General features: G+C 39.7%; 2 protein-coding genes and 1 pseudogene across 7 annotated transcripts in view; all 3 read right to left on the bottom strand.

Annotated features, from left to right (window-relative positions):
• bnc1 (basonuclin zinc finger protein 1) overlaps positions 1-21359 on the bottom strand; it is a 73439-nt gene that overhangs the window by 36140 nt on the left and 15940 nt on the right. The gene's annotated exons all lie outside the window — the stretch shown is intronic.
• Positions 513-9276, bottom strand: LOC148977453 (uncharacterized; annotated as a pseudogene). Its single transcript, XR_016145424.1, has 5 exons — positions 7137-9276; positions 6901-6942; positions 6712-6816; positions 5208-5321; positions 513-729 (listed from the first exon to the last, which is right to left on the bottom strand). The product of XR_016145424.1 is annotated as an uncharacterized LOC148977453 (transcript).
• LOC120468036 (uncharacterized) overlaps positions 11291-21359 on the bottom strand; it is a 10115-nt gene continuing 46 nt past the window's right edge. Inside the window, exons 1-14 of one of the 3 annotated variants that reach the window (XM_089116590.1) lie at positions 21178-21359; positions 19173-19288; positions 18510-18666; positions 18132-18324; positions 17856-17957; positions 17251-17352; positions 16640-16741; positions 16029-16130; positions 15421-15522; positions 14810-14911; positions 14192-14293; positions 13436-13702; positions 12493-12615; positions 11291-12034 (exon numbers count right to left, since the gene is read on the bottom strand). The exon at positions 21178-21359 is cut by the window's right edge and continues 46 nt beyond it. In XM_089116590.1, the coding sequence (XP_088972716.1) occupies positions 11417-12034; positions 12493-12615; positions 13436-13702; positions 14192-14293; positions 14810-14911; positions 15421-15522; positions 16029-16130; positions 16640-16741; positions 17251-17352; positions 17856-17957; positions 18132-18324; positions 18510-18666; positions 19173-19288; positions 21178-21350 (2361 nt within the window). In that variant the 5' untranslated portion in view covers positions 21351-21359 and the 3' untranslated portion in view covers positions 11291-11416. The remainder of the gene's footprint in view (positions 12035-12492; positions 12616-13435; positions 13703-14191; positions 14294-14809; positions 14912-15420; positions 15523-16028; positions 16131-16639; positions 16742-17250; positions 17353-17855; positions 17958-18131; positions 18325-18509; positions 18667-19172; positions 19289-21177) is intronic. The other 2 variants (XM_089116591.1, XM_089116592.1) reach the window with 2 other exon arrangements.

Below are 21359 nucleotides of genomic sequence, written 5' to 3'. Positions count from 1 at the left end.
GAACTTGATTCATTGATTCTTGATTCAATCCCCAAAAATTCATCCATCCATCTAATATCCACCCTACATCCATCCAACATTCATCCATCCAACATCTACCCTACATCCATCCAACATTCATCCAGCCATCATCTACTCTACATCCATCCAACATTCATCCAGCCATCATCTATCCTACATCCATCCAACATTCATCCATCCAACATCTTCTCTACATCCATCCAACATTCATCCATCCAACATTCATCCAGGCATCATCTATCCTACATCCACCCATCTCTCAAAAATCCATCCAACATCCATCCATCCATCTATTCAAAAATAAAATTAAATAAGTGCTGTGAAGAACTGTGAAATGTGTTAAAAAAAAAATGAAAATTTGAAGGCCACTGGACACCCATAAAACCTGAGCAAACCCCTACAACAAGGTTACAACAGAACACAACCAAAGACTAAAATTTTAAGATCCTACCTCAAATCTTTTGGTTTTACCTCAGTTCCAGTGCTTTTCACACTAGACTTTTCTTCTCAGGGCTGTAATGCGATTTTTGACATAATATTTAACTGCTTTCCAGTCTCTATTTCTGAGAGCTTGAGGTTCTGCAGTAATGCAGCGCTGACATTCTTCTTTCCCAGGAACTTGATTCATTACAATAAATCTCCTCAAATGTGTGTCCACGGCAGCACACTCGTCTGGGGTCCAGCTTCTTTTGACGGCCGTTTGTTTTCCTATGTAGGCAAAAACACAAAACATTGTAGGTTTTCTTTTATAAATAAATTTTTATCTTACTTAACCCAGTAAGACCCACTGTTTCAGAATTACATCAATTGTGGTTATTCCCCAAAACCCCCTTTGTCTTTTTTAATTGTTTGTTTTCCACATCAATATGATCTGTGGGTCCTACATTTTATTCCCACCACGTAATTGAATCCAGGATTTGTGTACAAAGCCCACCCTTAAGTCAAGAAATGACACATCCAACAACTTTCTGATCAAGCAACATGCCTTTGATTTACTGGACTGGATTCATCTTCAAGTAAGTAAAATGCTTGGAATATGTTTTTCTGTGTTTATTACAGTGTCTAGAGCAACTTGCGCCATGATGTTATTTTGGAATGATATGCAGAAGTTATCTGCGGTGTCCAGAGCCGTTGTCAAGCCCTCTCCTTTCTGCCACCAATCAACGCGCCCCTCATTTGCATTATTAAAATTACCGCCCACGACAGCCAAAATATCGCATCAGATCTCGCGAGACAATAATGCATTCAGAAATAAGGGTCATATGAGCTCTGTGTTTATTTTTTTTTTTCACTTTTCTTTTTTAGAAGGGCCTGAAAGACTATAATAGAGCGTGGGTATCCAAGGTAATACGAGGTTATGACTCCTTTAAGGTGAACATCTTGAGGGGAACTTAAATGAAAATGTTCACAACAAATTATACATGATTTAAACATTATACCCTTTAGCTTTTTGTCAGATTACATATTCTTTACTGTATTAGAGACTACAGTTGAAAGATATATTGCAATATCTAAACATTAGAATTTGCTATCACATTCTGCAGGACTTTCTAACAAAGAAATTCTGTTTGCACAAAATGTTCTCATCAATTTATAGTCAAAGTGCTTATTATCATTAGGCCAATAACCTTTATTTAACCAGGTCTGACCCATTGAGACCCAAGATGTCCTCTTATGTAAGAGACACCTGGCCAATCCTCCAAGCGGTGCTTTGTTCTGACACAGGTGTAAATGTTCATCACTGTTAGATTTTGTTGTAAACTGGACGGTGAATGCATTCCTGTAAGGATTACAATCACAGTCTACTATAGGTGAGCCATTAGGTATAATGTGACCGGTGAGATGTGTGAATAGGCTGCTTCAGTCCAAAGTGTGAACACGTCATAATGAGGCATGTGTGCTATTTGTATATACAAATGTACATTTGTTTCAATTTTATCTATTTCTTTTCAGAATGCCACCAGCAAAGGAGAAATCCTCGGTACAATGTGCACAATGTAATCCAAAAGTTTGTGTCAGAAGATTTGGTTCAAGCTCTGGCAACAAATACGAATTAGTACAGCTTAGGGTTGCCGCGGTGAGGAAAATTTCCCACCGGTTAATCGACGTGTGACAACACCGGTAATCCCGGTGTCACCGTGGAGGGCAGGGCGGGGGGGGGGGGGGGGTTAAATAGCTTTTAAATGCGTGCGCGTTATACTTTCACTTTCGAAATAAGCGTCAATTGCTTGAATGGACAAAAAAAACCAACTCGCTGATAATAAAACTTTTATTTATAGACTTTTATTAGCATAACGAACGAATAAAAATAACCCCATGCATAGGCTGAAAAAAGTGAAAATCGGCAAAATGTGGGCCCAAACAAATAAGAACCATAAAACGTTTATTAACGAATAAGAAAATAAAATAGGCCTAAATAAATTACACAAAGTTTAAATGAGATAAAACCAATTAAAAAGAGACGAATATAAAATAAAAACTTCAAAACGGACCTTAGCCTACATAAATGACATACTTTCACTTTCGAAATAAGCGTCAATTGCAATTCAGCGTCAATTGCTGGAATGGACAAAAAAAAAAAAAACAACTCGCTGACAATAAACTTTTATTTAGACAGCACTTTTATTAGAATAATAAACGAATAAAATATAGACAGAACTTTTATTAGCATAACGAACGAATAAAAATAACCCCATGCATAGGCTGAAAAAAGTGAAAATCGGCAAACTGTGGGCCCAAAAAAAAAAAAAAAACGTTTATTAACGAATAAGAAAACAAAATAGGCCTAAATAAATTAAACAAAGTTTAAATAAGATAAAACCAAATAAAAAGAGACGAATATAAAATAAAAACTTAAAAAGCCTACATAAATGACAGCACTCTAAAAAAAAGTAAAACACTATAAATTGGCATTTATTAACATTAATATATATTGGCCAAAATATTGCCAAACAGGCGCTTTTGCATTGCGTTTTGACACCAAATCTTCCGCCATTATCTTGCTTTTCTGTAATTTGACTCGTTCTCGTCTCCACACGTGCTAAATGGAATCCTGATGCTTGCTGATCTGTGACGTGACGGCACGCGTTGCGCAGTTCATTTTTAATTATAATGCTCTCTTCAGAACTAAATAATTGAAAATTATTATTTTTAATTAATTCAAATAAATATTTTAGCAAAAACGAATACTTTAAAAAAAAAAGTCAAGACATCGCGGTGTCACGGTGGGAAAGTGATGTCACCGGTGATGGGGCTTAAAACCGGTAACACCGTCAACACCGTCTATCGCGGCAAGCCTAGTACAGCTTTCAAAATGACGAAAGATCAGTCAACACTAATACAAAAGAAATACAGGCAGCATTGGGCATGTACCTGAGGATGGAACATTACATTTTGTAAACAATTTAACCTTGCCAGAGACTGACAAGAGGGACAAACTCTGGAAACTCAGACCACAGCTTAATTCAAAACTGCCTGCAGATGGTACCAGAAAAGCACATTCCATGGACAAGATGATGATCCCCTTCAACAGGAAGTTCAGCGGCATCAAGAAGTATATGCAAGGTAATCTACGCTCATGGGGCTTTGAAGTATGGGTGAAAGCTGAAATCTCTAGCATGATGCTTGACTTTGATGTTTACCAAGGGAGCAACAATGAAGTACGAGTCAAATCTAAACTTGGATTGTCAGGTGGTGTTGTAATGAAGCTTGCCTCCACATTTCCAAAGGGTCAACACAACAAGATCTAGGCAGACAACCACTTCACCTCCATTCCACTGGTAGTGAAGCTCCTTGAGGAAGGAATACATTATCTGTGAACAGCCAGGCAAATGCATCTACCGAACAGTAATCTTTACATGCGAAGAGCTTGAAGAAGAAGGGCAGAGGAAGCTTTGACCACAGAGTGGTGGGGAAACAACATCTGTGCTGTCAAATGGTACGACAACAGGGCGGTGACACTTGTGTCATCCTTCGCTGGACCAGGACCTGTTCAGGAGATTCAAGACTGGGACAAAGCCGCCAAAACCTACATTGACGTTAGAAAGGCTTCCATTGTGGGCATCTACAATAAATACATGGGAGGTGTGGATCTGTTGGACTCAATTACAGCAAATCACAAGTATGCACTGAAATCCTGGTGGTGGTACATGAGCATCTTCTGGCACACAATCACCCTTACTGTGGTCAACGCCTGGCTCCTCTACAAGCAGCACAGCCTATGCTCTCAGGATGCCAAAGAAGGAGATACTGAACATGAGAAAGTTCCAAGCACAGCTGGCTTCCTCTCTCATTCCGGTAATGATCTATTTGTGCTATTTACCTTGTTCGTGAAAAATCAGACTGGTATTTGAGATGTACATAAATTGAGACATTTGTTCTTTAGATTCTAATCTGGTGGACAGAACACTGAAAACGCCAAAGAGAGGACGGCCATTTTCAGCCAACAAGAGCCCAGAGACAGGAGCCCTCTGAATGGTGGAAAGAGACCACACATGGATGATGGAAGTCCAAAGGCTCCCTCTTCTAAAAAGTCACGCAAACCACCGCCCATGGACGTGCGCATGGACCAAACTGGACATTTCCCCCTGAAGACAAAGAGAGGGCTCTGCAGATGTTGCAGTAAAGGGTACACCAATACCCAAAGCAGCAAGTGTGATGTCCGCCTCTGTTTTTCAGAGGACAGGAACCGTTTCTGGGATTACCACTATAGAGAAGAGAGAACACTGCAGACGTTGCACTGTTAACAATGTAAATAAATAAAGTTCTTATTTGTTGGAATAAACAACTCTTCATAATAACATGACTGAGATTATTATTCATTTTATACACTGGTTTGAGACTTGGATGAAGGAACACTAGCAGTTAGGAGGTATTTAAGGTGATGGGAGGTTGTTGGAGTTTTTCAACTGGTCACTGTACACCTCTGTCGTTGGAGGAAATACAAGCATTTTTCCTGAATAACTCCATAAAGTGTTAAAGATTTTTTTTTTCTTTAATATAACAGACTTCTTATTGATATAAAGGTGATAATGGCAGTCTTTCCCCAACCCTGGCACCGGACAGTAAGGAGGGATATTAAAAATATTTAAATATTTAAAGTGTTGAGTCAAGGAAGCAAAGTAAAAGACCTTAAAAAATAAATGAGCAACTCTGGCCCAAAAGAGAGAGCAAGCCCCAAAGCTTACCTCTCTTTTTTGCAGACACACTCCGGTTTTGGACTTGTGATGTGGAGGGACATTCTTGCAGGGATGACACGCTGACCTCATCTTCTGACCCCTCTTCTCTTGGCATACTGACATCTGGACAAAGAAATAACTTTATTGTAGTATACACAACATGAAATACGTAATAGCCGTCAGTACAGTGGTTGTGTTATTTTATAAAATAATTCAGTTTATTTATATAGCCCTGATTCACAACAGATGTCGTCTCGAGGCACTTAACAAGAAGTCAGTATATGGGATTTGTGTCCCTTACAGAGACACTGTTTATTTCATCCCATCTCCTATCGTCCTAAATTCTTCTCAAGTGACTAGTGACGTGAAAATATTAGTTTTCATGTTAGCCCAGGGATGAGCAACTCCAGTCCTCAAGGGCCACTATTCTGCAGGTCTGAGGTGTTTCCCTGCTTCAACACACCTGATTCAAATTAAATAGATCAAACAGCTTGTTGCCAAGCTCTGCAAAATGAATCAGGTGTGTTGCAGCAGGGAAACATCTAAGACCTAAAGGATAGCGGCCCTCAAGCAGTACATTTCCTCATATAGTATACGGACGACAGACCGTTCCCACGCAGTCCACTAGTGCTGAAGTAGCTGCGCGCTGTAAAGATTGTATGTTGGACAATATAAGATGAACTGATTTCATCAGACAGAGAGCGACTGTAGTTACCATCACAAGTAGCATTAACGTTTAGGTTAGTGTGCCCTCACCTACTGTTTATAGGTTGCTCCAATCTCACGGCGCAGACTTCACGCAGGGATTGCACGGCTCCTCAAACATTTGTCCTCCTCAACTATGTACGAGTACAAAGTTACAGCGAGTCGAGTACGAGTACGCAGATGAGGAGGTAACATGTCAAGACGACACGGCTGTACGAGTTTATTTGATGTCATCTAACCCGATGGCATGTGCGTTTGAGCCAGTGATGAGGAGGAGAGTTGAGAGACCCGTTTTTTGCGGAAGTTGAGGGAGCTGCAGTGGCTCCGGAGGAGAGGGTCGGCAATCCTTTGCAGTGCAAGTGCAGTCACTGCGATCAACCGTGGAGTCTGTTTGCTGCCATGAACCAGACTTGGATAATGTGCTCAGGGAATTGTCCTGCATCACCTTATCCAGCTCATTTCAGATGTTCTGTAGTGACAGGGACGTGTTGGAGTAGTTGTGCTATCCCTGTATGAAGTCCGTGCCGAGAGATTAGAGCAACCTATAAGCAATAGGTGGGTTCACGCTAACCACAAAATGAAATGCTACTTGTAATTTCAGGCAGTACTGAAGCAGTGTTCAGTTTTAAAACTGGGGTTGTGTTTGACTGATTGTGCAGCCTCTGCATCAGACAGGTCTCCTGACAGAGTTGCAGGAGAAAGAGGTGGGTAGGACAAAGAAGGGAGATGGAGTTGTTGATGTTCAATTTTTTGCCAAGTGCCGTGTGAAATGCACGAAAGGAAAGGTAAGAATTGCGTTCAAGCTCACCGGTTGAAGACACTCTCTGGTTTTGACTTTGTGATGTGGAGGTACATTCTTGCGTGGATGATATGAGCTCATCGTCTGACCCATCATCTCTTAGCATACCGACATCTGGAGAGGGAAATAACTCATGAATACACAAAATATCTAAAACGGATCATTTAGAATCAATTTAGGAACATCGTATACACATACCTTCAATATCCTCAGCTAAAGGTCCCTCCATGTCAATGGTCTCTAAAATGATAATTGATAAAAAATTGAGATTGGAAAGCTGAAACTATGGGCAATCTGCAAGAGTATACAACAGTAGTATTATCTCTCATCCCGTCACTATTACTGCCCTATGCTTTACATTGCAAATAGTTGTTTTCTGAATGCGGAAGACTAAATGTCATATATTGTGCCTTCAGGAATATAAAGTTAATTACCATTCACATCGACTTGTATTTCATCGAGGCTCTTTCCTTTGTAATCTCCTAGGCGTCCTTGTTCCATTGCGAGGAGGACTTTACTCACTTTGGCTAATTGGAGGGTGCTTTCTGGGAGCCTGTAGTGTTTCCTGTGAACAGCGATATTATGACCGAGGAAGTCTGCCAACTGGTCGAGCTCGGTGGTTTTGAGGTTCAAAACAGTAGACAGGGTAGCAATATGTTTCCTCAGTTGAATTGATTTTAGCGCTTGAGGATTTTTTATGTCACCGCATTCACTGACAAATTGCCTCATGCAGTCACAAGCCCTGAGGTAATGGGCAGATTGTGGCAATGCAAACAGATATTCATTGTCCTTCAGCACCCCACATACTTCTCTGCACTCAGTAAGAGCATCAAGTGATTCTCTCATTAATGGGGTTAGAAGAACTGGAACCTTCCTTCCTCTTTTTCCAACAATTGCTATTCGCACGAAATGCCTGCAGAGCTTCTGCTCAAGCGGTGTGAGGGCCAAATTTACATCTCCCTGTTCCTCTGATGTGTCTTTCGATAAGTATGCAGACAGGTGCATTCGGGACACTTCACCTGCTCTCCGCCGATTAAAAAGCATAACTTGAGTCAACGTTACTTTTGCAAGTTCCTTCCAATTTGTGGATGAATGATGTTCTTTTAAATCTTTGAGATGTTGCTGCTGTTTTTCTTCTAGATAGCAATGTAGCTTTTGGATATCTTGTGTAAGAGGTAAAAGTTGCGGTGCATTCCATTTGGCCCGGTTAAGCTGGGTTAATGCCTGGCCTGCAATATCAAACCTCCAACTCTCTAAATACAACTGTGCGAACTCCTCAGCATCTTTAATGGTTTCCTTATCTCTCTTTTTCAGTCCTTCGGACTTGATAAACATAGCCAACGAATGCAGGCTGTGTCCTACCTTGCGTGCAAGAGATGGACATTGGTATATCCCAGTTTCCTCACTGAATCCAGATAGGTTCTTTGCAGCTCTGACAACCTGTGAGTACTGTTCAGGTTTGATGAGTTCTTGAATGGTCCTCACACGTGTGATTTTTTTAGCTTCCAATAAAAGCCTGCCAAGTTCTCGCAGTTTTTGGCGTATATACTGGTGTTGACTGACTATCTTCTCATTCTTTTTGAACAACCTGAACCCATAATTGAGGATGCAGTTGTCTCCTTTAATTGCAACTGTGATCTCGTCCTGAATCATTACACTCAAGAACTTCCAATACGCATCTGTATATTCTGATGGAGAAGGTTCAGCGAAAGCACATAATGCCTGAACTCTATTTTTACCAGGTTTAGCATTTTTGGGTTTGAAGCTGCAGACCTTGAAATGCCGCCACATCGCTCTTCTTGAGAACAGCCCATAGCAATGAATGCAATGTGCAAATTTATGTCCGTCTGACTTTTTTACTGGTTGTTTACATGGGATTAGTTTTCCTTTTTTTTTTTCCAAAACATGACTGTTGTGCTCGAAGTTTCCCTTATTTCGTATGTAGTCCAATTGTAGTTTTCTTTCCTTTGAGTTTTTTGGTAAACTGAATGCTTTCGCAACATCCGATTCATCTTGGTGTTTACGCCATAAGTGTCTTGACATTTTCTGGACAAACTTCTTGCAATAAAAGCAGAAATGTTTCTTGTTATAGCTTCTGGATCCGTCATCTTTCTTTAAAGTTGGACTGACAATCATGTACTGCTCTTCTTCCAGGGGCACTGAAACACTGTTTTCAGAAAATGTTGCGATTTCCTTTTCATTCCCATCAACTCTGCTATTTGGAAATCTTTGTGTGGGATCATGACATCTTTCCAAAAGTCTTCTCTGGCTAAAGTCAAATTGGCTATGACTAGAGGACTCGCTTCCACTCTCTCGGGAGGATCTACTTCCACTCTCCATGGACTTACGCCCGTTTCACACATACTCCGTTTGCAGTGCGTATGCGGTGAGTGTTGCGGTGCGTATCCGGTACAGGAGCCGCACGCGCTAAAGTGCTTTCACATATGCTGCGTTTGCAGTGCGTGAGCTGTACCACAAACACTCGCTATTTTTATTTCAAAATCAGAAGTTATGCAGCAATAGCGTGACCAGTGACCAACAGTCCTGTTATCCCAGTCCTGTTTTCACGTTCTGTCCTGGCCGTTTTTTATAAAGTGATGTCCTGGTTTTCAAAAAAAAAAAAAAAAAAAAAAAAAAACGCTGGAAAAGATCAGCTTTATAGCAATAGGAGATGAGCAGACAAGGAGGATGAGGAGGAAAAACAGGATAAAGAGGAAGGAAACTAGTCGTTTTTGTACGTTTGTGAGAGGTATTTTTGTTCAATTTAACGGTATTTCTTTTAGTTAATTAATATTGATATTTATTTTTCTAATACAGAAGAGACATTATTTTTTAATCATTATTTCATTCATTATTTTTTAAACCAACCTGTCATAATAAAACATGTTGAGTATCCTCTGAGAAGCCTATAGGCTATCTGATTTTTTGTCTTAATACAACAATTTTCTATATCCACAGAGGGGGCATAGCCTATTTTAATTGTTTTGAAATTAATAAGGCATCTTTGAGTAAACTTCGAGTATCATTTGTTTTCTGGGCCATGTGTCCTGGTTTTTGGTAATCAAAATATGTTCACCATATGCAGTAACTTTTTTTAAAATAAAAGTTTTGCCATGGCTTTGCGATTCTCTTTTACAAACTTGAATGGACGCATGCTCGTTTAAACACGATTTAAACAACGAATGCATACAATTCCATGCATTACTTGTATATTAAGATGTCTTAAAGTAAAAATATGAAACAATTAAATACCTTTATGGAGAGATTACTACATTTTATTGAATTAAATGCATTTATGGTGAAACTACTACATTTCGAGGTCAATCTGAGTTCATTTTGACCACGAACCGTGCGCTGTCACTTTATTTCTGCGTTTGCAGCACAGCAGAAATAGACTCGGTACGGAAACGATCTCTGCACTGCTGTATACGCACCGCAACTGGAACGGATCGACGGACTGCATCCGCGTGCAGTGTGAAAGCTCTAACCTGTTAACATGGGTACGGAAAAAAATACGGACCGCATACGCACTGCAAACGGAGTATGTGTGAAACACGCCCGTTTCACACATACTCCGTTTGCAGTGCGTATGCGGTCCGTATTTTTTTCCGTACCCATGTTAACAGGTTAGAGCTTTCACACTGTACGCGGATGCAGTCCGTCGATCCGTTCCAGTTGCGGTGCGTATACAGCAGTGCAGAGATCGTTTCCGTACCGAGTCTATTTCTGCTGTGCTGCAAACGCAGAAATAAAGTGACAGCGCACGGTTCGTGGTCAAAATGAACTCAGATTGACCTCGAAATGTAGTAGTTTCACCATAAATGCATTTAATTCAATAAAATGTAGTAATCTCTCCATAAAGGTATTTAATTGTTTCATATTTTTACTTTAAGACATCTTAATATACAAGTAATTGCATGGAATTGTATGCATTCGTTGTTTAAATCGTGTTTAAACGAGCATGCGTCCATTCAAGTTTGTAAAAGAATCGCAAAGCCATGGCAAAACTTTTATTTTAAAAAAAGTTACTGCATATGGTGAACATATTTTGATTACCAAAAACCAGGACACATGGCCCAGAAAACAAATGATAGGCTACTCGAAGTTTACTCAAAGATGCCTTATTAATTTCAATACAATTAAAATAGGCTATGCCCCCTCTGTGGATAGAAAATTGTTATATTAAGACACAAAATCAGATAGCCTAGGCTTCTCAGAGGATACTTATTATGACAGGTTGGTTTAAAAAATAATGAATGAAATAATGATTAAAAAAATAATGTCTCTTCTGTATTAGAAAAATAAATATATCAATATTAATTAACTAAAAGAAATACCTTCAAATTGAACAAAAATACCTCTCACAAACGTACAAAAACGACTAGTTTCCTTCCTCTTTATCCTGTTTTTCCTCCTCATCCTCCTTGTCTGCTCATCTCCTATTGCTATAAAGCTGATCTTTTCCAGCGGTTTTTTTTTTGTTTTTGTTTTTTTGAAAACCAGGACATCACTTTATAAAAAACGGCCAGGAAGGACATGAAAACAGGACTGGGATAACAGGACTGTTGGTCACTGGTCACACTATTGCTACATAACTTCTGATTTTGAAATAAAAATAGCGAGTGTTTGTGGTACAGCTCACGCACTGCAAACGCAGCATATGTGAAAGCACTTTAGCGCGTGCGGCTCCTGTACCGGATACGCACCGCAACACTCACCGCATACGCACTGCAAACGGAGTATGTGTGAAACGGGCGTTAGACTTGCTCTGTCTGGAGGACTCGCTTCCACTCTCTCGGGAGGATCTACTTCCACTTTCCCCGGGCTTAGACTTGCTCTGTCTGGAGGACTCGCTTCCACTCTTTCGTGAGGATCTACTTCCACTTTCCCCGGGCTTAGACTTGCTCTGTCTGGAGGACTCGCTTCCACTCTTTCGTGAGGATCTACTTCCACTCTCCATGGACTTAGACTTGCTCTGTCTGGAGGACTCGCTTCCACTCTCTCGGGAGGATCTACTTCCACTCTCCATGGACTTAGACTTGCTCTGTCTGGAGGACTCGCTTCCACTCTTTCGTGAGGATCTACTTCCACTTTCCCCGGGCTTAGACTTGCTCTGTCTGGAGGACTCGCTTCCACTCTCTCGGGAGGATCTACTTCTTTCTCTGGGCTTAAACTTGCTCTTACCGGATGATGCACCTTTCTTCTTTTTTTCCTTTTCCAGGGTTAATTCCATACTGCTATCACTTTCTGTGCTTTCATCCCTGGGATTTGGAATATACTCCTCTTCGCTACCTAAGTTTGAGTCATCTGATTCCACGAGATTCATCTGAATCTTTAAAAACAAACACAAATCTGTTAATACCTATTTTTTCAAAATTACATATAAAAACCTGAGTATACTGATTGAACAGGGTCAGGATACTAAATGAAGAAAAATCTGTATGGACCATTTTCAATACAAGTACATTTTTAAATTAGAAGAATCCCCATTAGACTCACTAGCAAGAGCAACTGCCCAGCCCTAGACCAGCCCTAGCCCCAGACCAGCCCTAGCCCCAGCCCAACCCAGCCCTAGACCAGCCCTAGCCCCAGCCCTAGACCAGCCCTAGACCAGCCCCAGCCCCAGCCCTAGCTCCAGCCCTAGCCCCAGCCCTAGACCAGCCCTAGCCCCATCCCTAGCCCCAGCCCTAGCCCCAGCCCTAGACCAGCCCCATCCCTAGCCCCAGCCCTAGACCAGCCCTAGCCCCATCCCTAGACCAGCCCCAGCCAAAAAAAAAAAAAAAGACTTACGGGACGGCAAGACCTTCTTCTCAGCTTCTGTGAAACCCTTTCAGGATTAAAAAAAGGAGTCTCCTCTGCACTGTCACTACTTGAATCATGGAGACCGTGTGTAAAATCTTGTACTCTATCCATCTGCAAAAAGGGAGACATGGAGATGTTTTGTTGTATGATTGCTGTATTTTTAATTGATAGGGAGACCATTCAGGGGTTGTCAGGTGAGCTAGACACCTATGAAAATTATTGACCAATATTACCCCTCCATCAACCTGCTGAGGCCCATGTCCAAACTGCCTTCCAGGTGAAGTAAACGTTGACAAATATATATATATATATATAAAAAAAAAAGAGTAACATTTCAGTTTTCATCCATTTAATTGTTAAAATTAATGACTTCACAAGAATGATTCATCATAATAATATAGTGTCATTCCTGTAGACATGGAACTACTCCAGAGAGAGGGAGAGATTAGTCAATAATTTTCCAAAGTGTCTTCCTCACCTCACAATTGTCTCCCTATCAATTAAAAATCAGCAATTAGTCAGAAAAGAAAAGAAGAGTTGAGCTTCTCTAATAAATGATTACTGATCGATTGTTGGTGAACTCTATTTAATTGATAATTTAATGCACCAGGTGAGGCGGAGGACTCAACCAGATTTTGGCAACAGAGACCGGCCACTAGGCACGTTGTATCTTTTTTTTTTTTTTAAACACACCTGAGCGCTGATCACTGGACATCACTCCTGCAGGTGTTTATGCCAGTCCAATAGATTCAATTTCAAATGAGTCCATTTAAATTCAGATTTTAAAAGCAATTGTTCAAAATAATCGATTCAGGTTCAAAGTAAATGATTCCCATTCAAATATAAAATAATTCAAATTCACTTACTAGTGGCACAAAAATTATCACATAAGCAAGTTAATTATATTGTTAAAATGTGTTTCGGGGCATACCAGAATGCTTTTTGTGCGTCTCAGCCGTGGAACAAGTTCATCATCCGATTCATTGTTGGAATGGTTGCTTGAAGAAGCCTCATCACAAGTTTCTTTCACAACAGTTTCATCTGAATTGTACAAATGATCTGAAACATCTGGGCCAATATCATTCTGCCCTATAATAACATCCAGGTGTGGGGTGGGAGGTTCGTTTTCCATACCATCCTCATCAGTTTCATCACTATCTGGATAATCAACCAGTGAAAATCCTTGGACAGTAAATACCTAAAAAATAAACAAAAATGTATTAAGTATGGAATTAGAAAGGTTGGCCAAAGAAACATGGCATGGTCTGACTAAAAATCTAAATCCAGAAATGTGAACACCAACCCTTTTAGACAGTGTAGAATTATAAATGTTAAAATCAGAGTACAGTTATACTGAAGTATTACAATACTATCATATAGTTGCCTGAGGAAGACCATTTGGATCCCCACGTTGGTAACACTTTATTTGAAATGGTGTGCATAAGACTGACATAACACTGTCATAAACTTGACATAACACCTGTCATGAACATGAAGTAGTCTTTATGAATGTTTATGACTTTTGTCATTAAGTGTCATTCGGTAAATTATGACACTTTTAATGCAAAGTGTGTGACGTTACCTGGCCTTTAACAGCCAATATAAAGCAACATAAGCATTGGTCCACTTTAGTAATAGAACGCCACATACATGTCAGTATAGATGAAGTGTTTGAAAGTACTTTTACCTCTGAGCAGGTCTGATCTGGGTTTGGTCCATCATTTAGCATCTGAGGAACAGGGCTGGTCTCATTCTCTACTGCTGCAGCAGGAGTCTGAAGGCCTTTCACCTGAAATAGACAGACAAGAAGAGACTCAGAACTGTATGAAGAGACATTCACAGGCTAATACAGTCATCTAATGGTGAAACAGCACTGAACTTTGTGGACTAAAAAGCAGCTCACGTCTATTCAAGGAGTTTGCAGGGGATGAAATGAAAATATTTCCTTAAAACATCTAACAGCTCAGATACAGTATGCAATTATGAATGTTAAAATCATAGTTGAAGTCTTGTCAGGTGTTGCTATAGTGCATTAGAAACACTTACAGTAAGAACTGGACGGAAGGGCCCCACAAGGGTCTGACTAAAGACATACGAGTGTGTAAAGGAGAGACTAGAGAAACAAGTGTATTTGGAAGATGGAAGGAAGGACCCCATAAGGACATGACTGGAAACATGACGGTGTGTGTGACATTACCTGGCCTTTAACAGCCCATATAAAGCCACATAAGCATTGGTCCACTTTAGTAATAGAACACAACCACATACATGTCAGTATAGATTAAGTGTTTGAAAGTACTTTTACCTCTGAGCAGGTCTGATCTGGGTTTGGTCCATCATTTAGCATCTGAGGAACAGGGCTGGTCTCATTCTCTACTGCTGCAGCAGGAGTCTGAAGGCCTTTCACCTGAAATAGACAGACAGAGACTCAGAACTGTATGAAGAGACATTCACAGGCTAATACAGTCATCTAATGGTGAAACAGCACTGAACTTTGTGGACTAAAAAGCAGCTCACGTCTATTCAAGGAGTTTAGAGTGGATCAAATGAAAATATTTCCTTAAAACATCTAACAGCTCAGATACAGTATACAATTATAAATGTTAAAATCATAGTTGAGGTCTTGTCAGGTGTTGCTATAGTGCATTAAAAACACTTACAGTAAGAACTGGACGGAAGGGCCCCACAAGGGTCTGACTACAGACATACGAGTGTGTAAAGGAGAGACTAGAGAAACAAGTGTATTTGGAAGATGGAAGGAAGGACCCCATAAGGACATGACTGGAAACATGACGGTGTGTGTGACGTTACCTGGCCTTTAACAGCCAATATAAAGCCACATAAGCATTGGTCCACTTTAGTAATAGAACGCCACATACATGTCAGTATAGATTAAGTGTTTGAAAGTACTTTTACCTCTGAGCAGGTCTGATCTGGGTTTGGTCCATCATTTAGCATCTGAAGAACAGGGCTGGTCTCATTCTCTTCAGCTGCATCAGGAGTCTGAAGGCCTTTCACCTGAAATAGACAGACAGAGACTCAGAACTGTATGAAGAGACATTCACAGGCTAATACAGTCATCTAATGGTGAAACAGCACTGAACTTTGTGGACTAAAAAGCAGCTCACGTCTATTCAAGGAGTTTGCAGGGGATGAAATGAAAATATTTCTTTAAAACATCTAACAGCTCAGATACAGTATACAATTATGAATGTTAAAATCATAGTTGAGGTCTTGTCAGGTGTTGCTATAGTGCATTAAAAGCACTTACAGTAAGAACTGGACGGAAGGGCCCCACAAGGGTCTGACTACAGACATGTGAGTGTGTAAAGGAGAGACTAGAGAAACAAGTGTATGATGGAAGGAAGGACCCCATAAGGACATGACTGGAAACATGACGGTGTGTGTGACATTACCTGGCCTTTAACAGCCCATATAAAGCCACATAAGCATTGGTCCACTTTAGTAATAGAACACAACCACATACATGTCAGCATAGATGAAGTGTTTGAAAGTACTTTTACCTCTGAGCAGGTCTGATCTGGGTTTGGTCCATCATTTAGCATCTGAAGAACAGGGCTGGTCTCATTCTCTTCAGCTGCATCAGGAGTCTGAAGGCCTTTCACCTGAAATAGACAGACAGAGACTCAGAACTGTATGAAGAGACATTCACAGGCTAATACAGTCATCTAATGGTGAAACAGCACTGAACTTTGTGGACTAAAAAGCAGCTCACGTCTATTCAAGGAGTTTAGAGTGGATCAAATGAAAATATTTCCTTAAAACATCTAACAGCTCAGATACAGTATACAATTATAAATGTTAAAATCATAGTTGAGGTCTTGTCAGGTGTTGCTATAGTGCATTAAAAACACTTACAGTAAGAACTGGACGGAAGGGCCCCACAAGGGTCTGACTAAAGACATACGAGTGTGTAAAGGAGAGACTAGAGAAACAAGTGTATTTGGAAGATGGAAGGAAGGACCCCATAAGGACATGACTGGAAACATGACGGTGTGTGTGACATTACCTGGCCTTTAACAGCCAATATAAAGCCACATAAGCATTGGTCCACTTTAGTAATAGAACGCCACATACATGTCAGTATAGATTAAGTGTTTGAAAGTACTTTTACCTCTGAGCAGGTCTGATCTGGGTTTGGTCCATCATTTAGCATCTGAAGAACAGGGCTGGTCTCATTCTCTACTGCTGCAGCAGGAGTCTGAAGGCCTTTCACCTGAAATAGACAGACAGAGACTCAGAACTGTATGAAGAGACATTCACAGGCTAATACAGTCATCTAATGGTGAAACAGCACTGAACTTTGTGGACTAAAAAGCAGCTCACGTCTATTCCAGGAGTTTAGAGTGGATCAAATGAAAATATTTCCTTAAAACATCTAACAGCTCAGATACAGTATACAATTATGAATGTTAAAATCATAGTTGAGGTCTTGTCAGGTGTTGCTTTAGTGCATTAAAAGCACTTACAGTAAGAACTGGACGGAAGGGCCCCACAAGGGTCTGACTAAAGACATACGAGTGTGTAAAGGAGAGACTAGAGAAACAAGTGTATTTGGAAGATGGAAGGAAGGACCCCATAAGGACATGACTGGAAACATGACGGTGTGTGTGACATTACCTGGCCTTTAACAGCCAATATAAAGCCACATAAGCATTGGTCCACTTTAGTAATAGAACGCCACATACATGTCAGCATAGATGAAGTGTTTGAAAGTACTTTTACCTCTGAGCAGGTCTGATCTGGGTTTGGTCCATCATTTAGCATCTGAAGAACAGGGCTGGTCTCATTCTCTACTGCGGCAGCAGGAGTCTGAAGGCCTTTCACCTGAAATAGACAGACAGAGACTCAGAACTGTATGAAGAGACATTCACAGGCTAATACAGTCATCTAATGGTGAAACAGCACTGAACTTTGTGGACTAAAAAGCAGCTCACGTCTATTCAAGGAGTTTGCAGGGGATGAAATGAAAATATTTCTTTAAAACATCTAACAGCTCAGATACAGTATGCAATTATGAATGTTAAAATCATAGTTGAGGTCTTGTCAGGTGTTGCTATAGTGCATTAAAAACACTTACAGTAAGAACTGGACGGAAGGGCCCCACAAGGGTCTGACTACAGACATGTGAGTGTGTAAAGGAGAGACTAGAGAAACAAGTGTATGATGGAAGGAAGGACCCCATAAGGACATGACTGGAAACATGACGGTGTGTGTGACATTACCTGGCCTTTAACAGCCCATATAAAGCCACATAAGCATTGGTCCACTTTAGTAATAGAACGCCACATACATGTCAGTATAGATGAAGTGTTTGAAAGTACTTTTACCTCTGAGCAGGTCTGATCTGGGTTTGGTCCATCATTTAGCATCTGAGGAACAGGGCTGGTCTCATTCTCTACTGCGGCAGCAGGAGCTTGGGTTTTTTTCAACTGGATTGCAGATAAAGAAGAACTCATTTTAAAAACACATCAAAGACCAAATATTAAATGCATTTCCATAGACAGTCAAGAGTAATATTGGACACATGGTTAATATTGGAGAAATACAAAATTTGCTTTTGCAAAAAAAAAAAGAAAACTCTAAACTTAATCTAACCAACTCACCTTACTGCGCCAAGGCCATTTTGAATCACCATAGTTGTAATCAATTTCATCTCCTATTTCTATTTTCTTCAGAGAAAATAGGCACAAATGTGGTTTGTTGTCAACTATGATTTTTTTCATAACGCAATTCGGATTTTGGTGGTTGTCGTTGACCAAACGTCCTAGAGAAAAATCGTCTTGCGATGCATCCAGGCTGAAAAGTATCAGAAAAATGGTAACAGTTTTACATCTTTTTAAAAGTTTTATTGAAAGAGTTATTTTTAAAAGAATTTAAGAGTATTTGTGCTTAATTCATTCATCAAGTATTAAACCCTTGTTTCAGAGTTAACTCGTAATTTCTATAAATCAATAAAAAAACATCCATCTTTCAATGTTTACCATAAGTGATGATTCTGCCACTGAAAGTCAAAGAGAAATGTGCTTTCAATCTCTGAGTATTTTCTTGACTTGCTTTCCTCCTGTGTGAGGAGTTTACCCCTGTACTCCAACACGAAGTCCCCGGGTTCAATGGGTTGTGTGGCAAACACTCCTCTTCCTACAATAATATATAATAATTAAACATTTCATTCTGGGACTCAAAAAGAGATACTACAGTATTTTCAAAGTGAGGATGAGGTTCTTGCGTCTAGTCAGTGTATTACCTGCAGACAATGATCACAGATTAAGAACGGACCAAACTGTCAGGGACCAGTCGATTAAATTCATTTTTAATAACGCGGTTCCTACAACCTTTCCCACTGGCTTAACATTAGGTGTCTGTGCTAATCATTTTATCATTTGGGATCAATCAAGATGAAAATTTGCCTTAAACTCTAAACTGCAGCTAGTCTACCACAGCAATAGGCATCATCCTGACACTTCAGTAGAATATTCTGACAAAGCACTCTGACAATCTTGCCTGGGCTGTAAATTATCACACTCACTTCGATCACTGTCTGTCTTTGACAAAGGCAAAAACTGTACCTGGTCATTACATCAACAACAATACTTTTTTTGCTTCTGAAATGCACAAGTTGTGTCAATGAATCTTCTGCAACTTACCTTTGTAATGGTCAATGAATTTCGGCATAAACCCATCCTTGTCAGTGCAAGACAGAATGTATGTCTTTGCATCGTCTATAGGCTTTTTCCTCCTCCTCCTTATGGACATAATGGCTCTGTGAAAATAATTGTAATTCGTAGTTAGTTAAGGCAAATCTCACAAAAAGGTATTCTATTGTGAAAAATAAATAAATAAACAGACATTCATACAAACATTGCAACAGCTGTGTAGCTTTGCTATTGCAGGATGCATATTGTTTAACATCAAACACGGGCTAATGAAATATGCAAATTCTGAAATATGCACAATGAAAGCTGACCGAGCCTGTTGAAACTGAGAAGTTAACTTGTTAGATGATAACCATGTTATGCTGCACAGACACTCAGTAATCAATTTAAACTAGGGCTGTCAAACTTAACTTCTGGTACAGCAGCATGGCGGCGTTGCCACATGACCATTGACTGACAGCATCACATCCTTCCTCATACATACGCGCATGGATGGTTATGGGGGGGACGGGGTCCAGGGTAGGCCGGTACCACCCAGACAAAAAGCTTGGTGAAATATATATATATATATATATATATATATATATATATATATATATACACTGTCTACCAGTCAAAAGTTTTAGATCAGTAAGATTTTTTATGTTTTTAAATGAAGTCTCTTCTGCTCACCAAGGCTGCTTTATTTGATGAAAATTAAAAAAACAAACGGTAATATTGTGAAATATTATGACAATTTAAAATGACTGTTTTCTATTTTTATATATTTTAAAATGTAATTTGAAAGCTGAATTTTCAACATCATTACTGTTGCTGATTACACATCAGTTTTCAGTGTCACATGATCCTTCAGAAATCATTCTAATATGCTGATTTTATGCTCAAAAAACAAATTATTATTTTCAACGTTGAAAACAGTCGTGTACCATTTCACCCCAAAATTCTATGATGAACAGAACGTTCAAAAGAACAGCATTTATTTAAAATATAATCTTTTCTAACATTATAAATGTCTTTACTGTAACATTTGATCAATTTAACTCATGCTTGATGAACACAAGTATTTTCTCATTTCTTTCCCCCAAAAATAAAAAAAATAAATTCTTACTGACCCCAAACTTTTGAATGGTAGTGATTAATGTTACAAAAGCTTTCCATTTCAGATCAATTCTGTTCATTTACACTTTCTATTCATCAAAGAATCCTGAAATAAAAATGTAAAAAAAAAAAAAAAAACTGTTGCTGATGATGCTGTAAATTCAGCTTTGATCACAGGAATAAATTACACTTGACTATATATTCACATAGAAAACTGCTGTTTTAAATTGTAATATTTCACAATATTACTATTTTTTATCAAATAATAGCAGCCTTGGTGAGCAGAAGAGACTTCTTTTAAAAAACATAAAAAATCTTACCAATCTAAAACTTTTGCAAAGTAAATTTGGAAAAAAAATTATATTATTTTCTCTCAACTGTCCTGCTCTAACGAACCACCTGCGGGTAGGATGTTATTCCAAAACGGCACCGTACATTAGCTTCAGTCCTGCGTTAGCTTCTGGCTAACCTCCATTAGCGAGTCCTGCCCTGTCTTGTTTACAATTCACAACCGATTCTACCTTTAACGACACGATTTCACTGCACCCCGTCTCTGTCCCGCTGTCATGTCCGTGGTGACGTTATTATGCCAACAGCTAATATTATGTCGCTAAAGTTAGCTACATGGCAGCTAAACGAGGTAGCAAACATCACGATGTAACGCCAAAATATGAACTCACCATAAAAACCTCACAATTCACAACCAACTCTACTTTTAACGACACTTCACTGCACCCCGTCTCTGCCCCGCTGTAATGTCCGTGGTGACATGTTATTAGGTTAAGCTAACTGCTAATAGTAATATTATGCCGCTAACATTAGCTAAATTGCAGCCACAAACATCACGATAAACTATAACGCCGAAATAAACTCACCATGAAAACCATGCCTAGCTTACCTGATGGATGCAGAGGTCGGTGTTTGTAAAAATGTTATGATTTCCAACCCGTCTTCTGTCTTCAATCTTCTATCCTTGAAGTCGTCTTCTTCTTCTACGTTACTTGTGCAATTTCCGCAGTTTTCCTTACTTTCGCGGGAATCGCGGCTGATTGTACAGTGCTGTAATTTCATTGGCTAAAG

The sequence above is a fragment of the Pimephales promelas genome, chromosome 10 (assembly GCF_988280905.1).
Source record: "Pimephales promelas chromosome 10, fPimPro1.hap1.1, whole genome shotgun sequence".
NCBI lineage: Eukaryota > Metazoa > Chordata > Actinopteri > Cypriniformes > Leuciscidae > Pimephales > Pimephales promelas.
The sequence above is the reverse complement of the archived record's forward strand: the minus strand, read 5'-3'. Positions and strand labels throughout refer to the sequence as shown.